Raw genomic sequence first — 10,766 nt, forward strand, 5'->3', positions numbered from 1 at the left:
CTGTGGCACTTCGAAATTGACGTGCCTCGCCATCACGCGGCTCGTCCCGACGGGGCTCCTTTTCGAAAGGACCCCGCCTACTTCGAAGTCCACTTATTCCCATCTGCTCATAGGAATAAGGGGACTTTGAAGTAGGCTGGGTCCTTTCAAAAAGGAGCCCTGTTGGGACGAGCCGCACGGCAGCGAGGCACGTCAATTTCGAAGTGCCATGGCCGCCCGCATGCTAATGAAGCGCTGAATATGTATTTCAGCGCTTCATTAGTAAACTTCGAAATGGCCATTTGCATAGCCATTTCGAAGTTTGGGGCTAGTGTAGACACGGCCAAAGACTAACAAATTTATTTGGGTATAAGCTTTCATGGGCAAAACCCCACTTAGCTGATTTTTTTTTTCATTGATGGGAAGGAGTGAAAGTTTGTACTAACCTGCAAAGAAACTGTCTCATGGGTCTTTTATTTTGTTCCTCCTGAGTTCAGAAAACAGGTCATTATCCATTCTTTGCAAATAAATAATGCTGTCTCAAAGGCACCCAATTTCATTATCTTTTTTTCCTCTCTCAAATGAAACATCCTGAAGGGTCTTGAATTTTGACCACCTACTCATGTAATATGTTACAGTAGCACACATTAGTTCCTAGAGCCTTAGATAAAATATTTTCTTCTGCCTACTATACTAATCTAATTGTCAAAATGGACTTTCATTTCTTGTCTCTCCATAGTTTGTATTTCATTAATGTTGCCATCTCCATGTACACTGCTATTCAAACTGCAGCACACCTCTATTCAGAGGCATTTTGAAGCAGCAAACTGCAAAGAAAACAAAAGCATTAACTTAAGTGGCCAGGAACACTGATTGTTCCTCTGTGTTTTACACTTAGGTCCCAGGCCCAAAAACAATTGTATGATTTTATTTGTGCAAGTCTAATAGACTTATCTTGCTTCTCAAAAGATCAAAAGATTGTCTTTATATACCATAGAACACGACACTAAAACTCAGTATAAGAAATGCATCTTTTTTTATACCAACTATAGATGATGGGAAGAATTTTGGAAAGGCCTACAGGCTTATTTTTCATTCACAAAGAAAGCCCAGACTGGAGCTCCAGCTCAAAGAAGTGGATGAATTTGGTAACTACAGTTCACCTCATTACAAGGGGACTGCAGTCTTTTACAAAATAAACAAAGAAACAACAGCCAAGAACTGGGATCAACCCCTTCTGCCTGATGACTATCAGCACCAGTCACCTTTATGCAAGATTGCACTAACCTTACCAAAGGTAAGTTTCTCAACTGCTTCCTACTTGAAGTCACTTTTTGGCCACACATTTGTATCAGATTGATATATCCTTCATCAGTAAGGACCCTAATTTGCTTTATAAACTACAATCATACACAGGAATAACTCACCTATAAAATCTCATGATTGGGGTGGGTGAAACAGTAGTTTTTTTACCTTGCTCAGCATCCCCCCCAGATACTAATTGGGGACCAGAACTAATCAAATCCAACAGAACCAGAGGGGAGACAATTTCCCAGTGGACGTTTATCTACTACACCACAGTTCACACACACACACACACACACACACACACACACCATGAGATGGCTACAAGTCATCAGCAGTGAATGTTTCTGTTAAACAGATAGGGGCTAGATTGTGACTTTAAGGCACAGATCAGTGTTGGGGAAGGAGCAGAGCTACAGTTTCAGGGGGAGCTCAGAGAAGAATTCGAACCACCCATTTTCCTTAAGTATCCATAGATACTGTCATCCTTGGACATGGTTACCCTATCCCCTTGAACCCTTGCACGTTTCTGTAACTTTTCCATGAATGTTATTGCCTTATCTGCATCTCTAAGTCATGCATAAGATTTTCAACAGTTTTCTCACTTTGACCATTAAAATCTCACTCTATGGCCTCCTCAAGATCCAGATCTCCAGCCTCTAGGATACAAAGTACTGTCAGCTGACCTCCAGTAACAATATCTTATCACCTTCAGCCTCAAACATGTTTACTCCATCTCCAAATTTATTACAGAACTCGTCTGTTTTTAAAAACTTCTCCATGTTTGCAAGACCCTAAGAAGCATGTTGTAACCACCATACCTCCAACAAAGTCAGCACCAATTTATATCAATGGCCTGTGTCTCCATTTCCCACTGTATTCCTCCCATTTCATAGCAGGAGTCTCCCACCATTGTCCCTTTAAATAGTTTTGCCACCCTTGCTATGAATCCCTTTTCTGAAGGCCTGTAAGAGCCTTCTTGGATGTTGTTTCCCCATTACCATACTCTTTGTCTCTCCTGATTTTATAAAGTTTAAATGATTATGTTGTGTGCACTTTTGCACCAATATAGATTTTATTTAAGCAAAATACAATACAAAATTCTCTTACAAGACTATATTTCACTTCACTTGCTTTTGTTTTTGTTCTTTGACATCAGCAGAAAGTTGTCCTTCCTTAGGAGAGATCTACAACACTTATGGGTGGCACTTTCCTTAAGAGTAACATAGTGATGTTTACAGAAAACCTATTTTTTTGGACCCAGGCTTCATTTTGTCTTTTCCCATCCCCACGTTTAAATCTGTGGTTTATTCCACCTTCTACCACCTTAGCATGTATTGAGAATGATTGTTTGCATGTGTGATGGAGTGGGGGGAGTGCATGTGTGAGTCAGGCTGGGTGTCTGTGAGAAACTGGGCATCTGTTGCCTAATAAACCTCCTGTTGTACCTGCTGAGTGAGAGTCACTCCTGCCAGCGGACGGGGTGCAGTGCAGGGGGACCCCTGACCCCCATCACAGCATGACATTGGATGATTCTTGCAATAAACTGCATTTGCAGTTGTCAGCTGCCTCAGCTTTGCTTTGGCACTTAATCTGCCAAAGTTTTTCACTGCTTTTTGTACTGTATTGCAAAGAACATTAGTTTTTAAATATCCTATTGAGACTTTCAATAAGTTTGAAGTAATTACATGTGATGCCCCCTCATTTAAATTTATGGTCATCTTTCCTATCAAGCTTTGTAAGATGCGAGCCACTCCCAGTCTCTGTTTAATCCATGTATTTAATCCAATCTCCCTGGACACTCAGTGGCAGATTTAAGGGTAACAGTTCTGAAACAAAAACTTTTCAAAAATCAAATGGAGAGAGAAATCTCCAAGCTGCAATTTATTTGCAAATTTGACTCCATTAACCATGGATTAAACAGAGACAGGGAGCAGCTCACAGCTTACGAAGGCGGTTTCTCTGCTCTGGGAGCTAATATCTCCCCATTAGACTCTGACAATGGCTCAACATCCTCCTGTCTGATTTGACTTGTTTTTGCCTCTTTTGATACGTACTGTTGATACTGGGCCATTTCCACCTTGCTGAATAGACCTTGTCAGCTCTGGCTGGGACCCCACTCTTTAAATACCCTGCTGAAACTCCCCCCCACTCATGCATCTGATGAAGTGGTTCTTTGCCCATGAAAGCTTATGCTCCAAAATATCTGTTAGTCTATACATTGCCACAAGACTTGTTGTTCTCGAAGCTACAGACTAACACGGTTACCTCTCTGATACACTATAATGTAGTTACTTCAGAATTGCACTGGTGTAAATTAAGTTAGAATTTGTCCCCTTCGTTCATGGATTTTTCTCTTTAATTACTATTTAGAACAGTAAATAATTACCTCTGTTATTTTCACTAACTCTGCATTTGCTTTAAATATTGTTGGTAGACTAAGCTTCATATTCATAACATGAAGGACCAAGAGCAATAATAAAGATAAATACTGCAATTATCTCAGCTCAGAAGCCACCATTATTTTGACCTACAACTCTACGCCAGTCAGCAATGTCCCCTAAGCCCACACTATGGATTGTTCCAATTATGGTTGTTTGCTGACATGAGTAAATGGGATGTCTTTTTAAATGACTCACTAATTAACCACCTGACAATAATTTTAGTTATTTAGTATTCAGCTCCCCCTACAGTTTAATGATAGTGATAGGGTATGGAGTTAATAGCTGGTGAGCTAGTTTTTCCTATATGCCAAATTTTCCCCCTTTAAATCTATTTTGGAATAACAAAAACCACCACAATATTCTCTATTTTCCAAAGTTTTTTTGTGTGCAGTCTATGCCAAAAAAGAGAGTATTTTGGAAATTTTGAGGCTTATATTACATAATTTTAAACTGATGAGCCTTGAAAGTAGTTAATTTTCTGAATAATAGCTGCATGAGGTGTCCCACCATCCTCAATCCCAGTTAAAAAGCCCACCCAAAGAGAACATGTATTAGATTCGAATGTTAAAGTCATGGCCCCACTGAAGTTAATAGTTTTGCCACAGATTTCACTGAGGTCAGGATTTCACCTTAAAGCTTGCTGAGAATAATTGCACAGGACAGAATTATCTTCACAAGTTGCATTGCAGCTGGTTTGAGTTATTAGAACTTTCAAGGGATCTCTTGTTTTATAACACACTTTATCTATTTTTAAAAAATCCTCACCCTTAGTTTATTTAGATTAAAAAAAAATAGATGCTTATTGAAGGCTCTTGGTACCATAATACACTATTAATAGAATGAAATTCTAGCAGCAGTAGTCATTTCAACCAGAACCCAGACAGTCAGAAACCTGTGGAGACCCCTTCCCAGTCTTCCGAATTAGAGGATGCATATCTCAGCCCTCTCAGGTTTCTTTGATAATTTCAATACACACATTTACCTTTGGCAGTCTTAAGTTTCAGAATCATTCTTCCTAAAAAATCATTGGACCCATATCATGTAAGCCCTTCTTTGCAATTACACAATTAACCATAGCCTTATATTCTCTCTCCTGACAGAACACCCCTTTGGGACCTCCCCTATGGGAAAAACCAGTAATAGCCTATGTACTCCTGTCTGTTTGAGGTTTTAGCTGTTTTCTCAATTATAGTCAGAATGATATTGAAAACTAGACATACCCCTTGCCTTTACAAGTGAAAAATATTATTGAAAAAAGTTGCTGATCCTTTGTCAACTTCTGCTTATGTTTGGACTTCAAACTGGCTACCCTTCCAGTGTTTTTTTTTTGTTTTGTTTTAAGATAAAATTCCTGACAACTAAGATTTTGAAAACACAGTGAAGTTCTCCAAAGCAATGGCCATCTTCTTCACATTTATATCTTTATAGACCACAATATCACAGAGTACCACATTGGTCTTCTGCAGCACTAGCCAGTAATGGGGCTCTCTCATTTTACTGCATTTAAGAATTTTGTTACCTCCAGTGTTGGGGACACTAGCCTCTCGCGAGTACCTTCTGCCAGCTAGGCGTGATGCTGCAAACTTTCCTGCCCCAGGGCACCTCTCTAGGTTGTTGAACTTAAGTAGATAAGTTGTAAATGGCTCAGGCCTCTGGCCAAGCCAGAGTCTAAAATGGATAAAACCCATCCAGGGTAGGGAAAGTCCAACACCTGATGGCTGTCACCAGGATGTTCAGCCCTGCAGTTCCTTTTGTCTCTGCCAGCTGGGTGCTGATTTGATGCGGCTGTGCAGCTTTTGGAGACAGGCCTGGAGGATTCACTTTTGATGATCCTTTCCTAGGCAGAAAGTGATGGGACCACAAGGGCCTCAAAGGACCAGGCACACCTTTCCACATTTAAGAAAAATTCATAGGCCTGTTCCTAAACTCATGTCTACTGATGTAAATCAGGACTAATTGTGTGGGTATAAAACTGAAGTAAATAAGAGATAAATGAACCAAGTGATTTCCCTCCTTTTTCCTCCCTGTTCTGCCTCTACTGCTTTAGGTGCTAGTACAGTCTGCTCATGTCTCAAGGGTCTAACAGAGTGACCATTTTGTAATTTTATATTAGTGTGTGATAGGAAAGGCTATCAAAGTGATTTGCATGTTCATATTGTAGCTATATCTTCAAGCATTGTCAAATTACTATTCTGCTGCAGTTATATCCCTAATGACTGTCTCACAGTGAAATAGCATGTGACCTATGCTTCAGAAAAGCAGCCGCCTTTGCTAATTGAAGGGCCTTCTAGGCTAGAAAACCACTTACGACTAGTCCAGGACTTACACTGTCAACCAGAATACTTGGAACTAAAAGTCAATGGAGTTACACTCCAGGTGAATTTTCTGTTTCATCACAGATTTTAGTCTTTTAAAGCAGATTTAACTTTTTTACATATAATACATATTATATTAATCATATTCATCATTTTCACCTTTTTAAAACTGAAGGGCACAAAGTGGTTCACATTAAAGTCAATCTATGGGCAACTGAGGTCATCTACAATTACTATCAGTGAAAGCCTCTCTCAAAAGAATGACTCTCTAAATTCCCATTAGCAAATGAAAAATCCATGCTTAAATATAACTGCATAGCTAAGCAACATAAAGAGACAGACCATTACAGACCTGAAAGGGAAACAGTGCCTCTCTCTGGAAGATATTCTCATGTATTTAAGATATATGATCATCAAGTGCAAGAAAAATCATTTCATACTGGTACAACTCCGCTGACTGCAGAGACCATAGTATAAAAACCTGTCTGCTGCATTGACAAATTATGTTATTGGATGCATATGAGATGGGTTGGGTTTTCCAGTGTCATGCACAAAAACCTTATTAGGATGAAATCCAATTTGGTGCAGGGCTGACACTAAACCTTAGGTGAGCAGGGAACTCATGATTGTGGTGGCCTTTAGAATGCAGCTCACCAGCAAACCTTAGTTCCTTCTTTTTAAATAGTTGAAGCCCCTCTTTTCAGAAGGTTGTTAGAGTAAGTCAGATTGTGCCCAAATCCAATACAGCCATTTTGCAGGCAGAGCAGCAGGTAAGAGCATGGGTTATATATCTGTAATTCCCTCATCCCAAGCAAGTAGACGGGAAGCAGGGGGAATTGCACTTTGGCTACGTCTACCCTTAGGAAAAACTCCAAAATGGCCGTGCTAATGGCCATATTGAATACTGAGAAGGCACTAAAATGACTATTCAACGCCTCATTTGCATGCGGTCAGCCGCAGCACTTCAAAAGTGCTGCGTTTCGCTCGCATGCGGCTCGCCTACGTGGGGGTCCTTTCCAAAAGGACCCTTCAAACATCAAAACCCCCTTACTCCTATCAGCTCATTAGTATTCCTATGAGCTGAGGAATAAGGGGATTTCAATGTTTGAGGGTCCTTTCAAAAAAGGACCCTAGTGTAGACGAGCCATGCGCAAGTGAAATATGGCACTTTCAAAGTACTGGGGCCAGCAGCATCCTAATGGGGTGCTGAATATTCATTTCAGCACCTCACTAGTATTCTTCAATTTGGCCATTAGCATGGCCATTTCAAAGTTTTTCCTAAGTGTAGACACGGCCTTTATGAGAATACTGCTCTTTAGCACTGAAAATATAGACTCTTGCATGTAATGATCAGTATAATGTGTTAAAATTACAGTTGCTCCATTCAATAAGTATAGCTGAAAAGGTGGCATTATTAAGCTAGATATCTAAGAAGTTCCACACATTTCTTCATTTGCAGAGAAACCTGCCAAACCATTACTATGAGAGTGTGCCCTTCCTAAAGCTTGTGCTAAGAAATCAAGAATTTCTAGGTGTGTGCTAGGTGTCATTATCTTCTATAACACTACTGAGACTTGTATTTGCTTTTATCAAATGCACGTGCATAGTTCTGCCAATACCTGAAATTAGATTGGTCACATGACACAGTGCACACTGCTATCTTAGAATATCTGCTTCTGTGGACGGCTGCACAAAGGCAATAACTTGGTTTACAGAGGACACCTAAGCTATAGAGAGGCATGGATACTTGAAATAGCTTCAACCTAGACAATCTGGGTACCAGATCACTTCAGCCCACTGAGAACCCTGTGACAATCACTTGAGTAGCTAGCCAATGGTGATACTCAAGCTGCCACTCCTTCACTGCTCTGAGGCACAAGCTAGCTAGATTGAAGCTAAGAGGTGCATGTCTACACAAGCACCAATCACAACCTATGATTACAGCGTAGGCATACTGCCAAATATGGTGGGACACACTGTCAGCTGGTGTGAGACAGTTTCAGTCATTTCAAAGTGATCTAATATACAATGGCTTTGACTCTGGCCCTGTATGTGGTAATGGCACAGGCAGCACTGAACTTGAAAAGTGTTGATTTACTGCTTCCCATCCTTATATCTTTCTCCTCATGAGAGATCTGTTTATTCTCCCTCCCTAAATATTTTTTCCTTTGGTAGCAGGAAAAACTGATCAGCCGGCCAAAAAGCACGAAAAGAATTTCTACTGACTCATCAGGTAAGAGATTTTATTAAGATATACTAATCTAATCGTTGCCATTATTTTCATTTATTAAAACAAACTTTGCCTATTAAGGTCAGAAGAATATAAATACATTAACAATAACAGTAAATGAAATGAAAAAGGTGTTCGTGAAACACTTTCCCAGGGAAGGAAATAGCTTATGAAGTCCTACGAGGGGTCAGCTCACCGCTCTTGCCTCCTTGTGACTGGAAATGGTATGTTAGCCTTCTCTTCACTGGGGTCTGCTGCTGCTGCTGGTTGCTCCTCCTGTTTGATGGCCAGCCACTTCTATGGCTTGTCCCTGCAGCCCAGTTACTTCAAAGTTTCTCTCCTTTCATGATAAACCACAAACAAAAAAACAAAGGAAATCAATACAAATCAGTTCAAATAATATAAGCAAGGAATGTCTCCCCCTTTCATGGTATATCAGGATTAGGCTCTCTCTTTCCCCAGGGAGCAACCTTCAGGCAGTGATTGTCAAGGGAGTGCCTGCCTTCTCGCAGGAGCTGAGTTGAAAGTTGGTTCAATTCCCTCATCTGTAGTAGAAAATATTTGAGCTGTTGCATTTTATTGCTGATTTCCTATACACAATTTGGCTGCATCTACACTAGCAAGTTCTTTCAAAAGAAGGGGATTCTTTTGAAGAGCCCATGGAGAGTCTACACACAAAAAGTGTTCTTTCTAAAGTAAATCACAAGAATGTGGTGGTCCTTTCAAAATCACTCTTCCTTTCCCCTTTCAGGAAGAATGACCCTTTTGAAAGCTTCTTTCTGAAGAAAATGTGTGTGTAGACGCTCCACAGGGCCCTTCTTTCGAAAGAATGATCTTTAATTTCGATCCCTGGCCTGTTCTTTAAAAAGAGTGGGAGCTGTGTGGATGCTCTCTTTTGAAAGAGCAGATCACTCTTTTGATCTGTTTTTTTGTGTGCGGACGCACTCTTTTGAAAGAAGCTCTTTTGGAAGAGATCTTCAGAAGAGCTTCTTTCAAAAGATCTCTGTAGTGTAGATGCAGCCTTTATAAGTGATCATTACAGAGGCAGAGAAGCTAATAGTACAAGTTTGTGCAAGAGTGCAAAATTACAGGAGTAGAGAGACTATTATCTGAGATCTGCTTAAGTCAATGGCAAAAATCCCTTTGACCTCAATGGAAATAGGATTTTGCCATAAATCTACAGTATTTCCAGCTTTGGAAATCTTTAATATTAGAGAGGGCAACAAGTAATATAAAATACATTACATGATTTTTTAAAAACCTGAATACCTTTCTATGTTTACATGTTGACTAACAGAGGCCCTATGGGATAACTTCTTGTACTGGCTCGCAGAAGAACTCTCAGAAGATAATGCATCACTGCTCTCTATGCACCTGTCAATCAGACGAAGCACACTTCAGCTTGTTAGACTGAAATGCCCTGATAATCTAACACAGCAGATCTATGAGCTTCTTTGCTTCTGGAAAAAGAATCTTCCCAGATCAGCTGATAAACAGAGACTCCTATCTCGTTATCTTCGTAAGAGTGGCAGAAGTGATCTTTCAGAAGAGCTCCGGTTCAAGTGGGAGAATAAAGTATTCACTTGGCAAAAACACTGGTTTGAAATGGACAACTGAGAGACAGATTTCCGCCTTGCGGGATGAATGCACAAGTAATCAGAATTTCCATGTGACATTTGCTATAACTTGATAAATTATTTAAAACTTTTAAAATGAATTGGCTAATGGGGAAGAGACCATTTGGGCAGCTGGGAGCTCTTTAATTGTTCAGGAACTTCTCATTCTCTTCATGATAACACTAGGGCTGTTTCTACACATGCCACTTTCTCTGAAAGTGGCATGCTAATAAACAACCCAAAATATGCTAATGAGGCACAGATGCAAATTCCCCATGCCTCATTAGTATAAGATCATGTGATTTGGAGTCCAGAAGATGCTCTTCCTGACTCCAAAACAGCATGTAGAAGTGCGGCCCCCAGTGGGTCTTCCGGAAGGAAGTCCTCCTTCAGTAGGTCCCTTCTTCCTGAAAATTTTCGGGAAGAAGGGGCCTCCAGAAGAAGGACTTGCTTCCGGAAGACCCACCGGGGGCCGCACCTCTACACGCCGTTTTGGAGTCCAGAAGAGCGTCTTACAGACTCCAAATCATGTGACCTTATGCTAATGAGGCATGGGGAATTTGCATCCATGCCTCACTAGCATATTTCAGGCTGTTTATTAGCCAGCCACTTTCAGAGAAACAGCCTTGGTGTTTGCCTTGACTTCTTTATAGTCTTCCCCGTACCTAATAAGAGCTAATGTTTCTCACTGAAATCAAACTATTTGCTGAAAATACAGCTAAGAAGAATTACATTCAGCATTTAAATATACACAGAGCTCCACTGACTGCAGAATGGTCTGGTGCTTACCAACAGGGCCCCATACTTTAGGAGTACAGGCATTACCATACTTCATCAGCCTAACAGATGGCCTAGTCCAGTTTAGCCCATTAGGTGA

The 10,766-nt window shown here is 40.5% G+C and overlaps 1 protein-coding gene across 1 annotated transcript in view; it reads left to right on the forward strand.

The window, feature by feature from the left end:
- Nucleotides 1–9,890, forward strand: part of DTHD1 (death domain containing 1) — a 31,608-nt gene extending 21,718 nt beyond the window's left edge. Inside the window, exons 8-10 of the mRNA XM_074991782.1 lie at nt 1,032–1,276; nt 8,219–8,276; nt 9,571–9,890. Of these exons, the coding sequence (XP_074847883.1) occupies nt 1,032–1,276; nt 8,219–8,276; nt 9,571–9,890 (623 nt within the window). The remainder of the gene's footprint in view (nt 1–1,031; nt 1,277–8,218; nt 8,277–9,570) is intronic.
- Nucleotides 9,891–10,766: the final 876 nt, after the last annotated feature.

Source organism: Carettochelys insculpta, chromosome 4, assembly GCF_033958435.1.
Source record: "Carettochelys insculpta isolate YL-2023 chromosome 4, ASM3395843v1, whole genome shotgun sequence".
NCBI classification, from domain to species: domain Eukaryota; kingdom Metazoa; phylum Chordata; order Testudines; family Carettochelyidae; genus Carettochelys; species Carettochelys insculpta.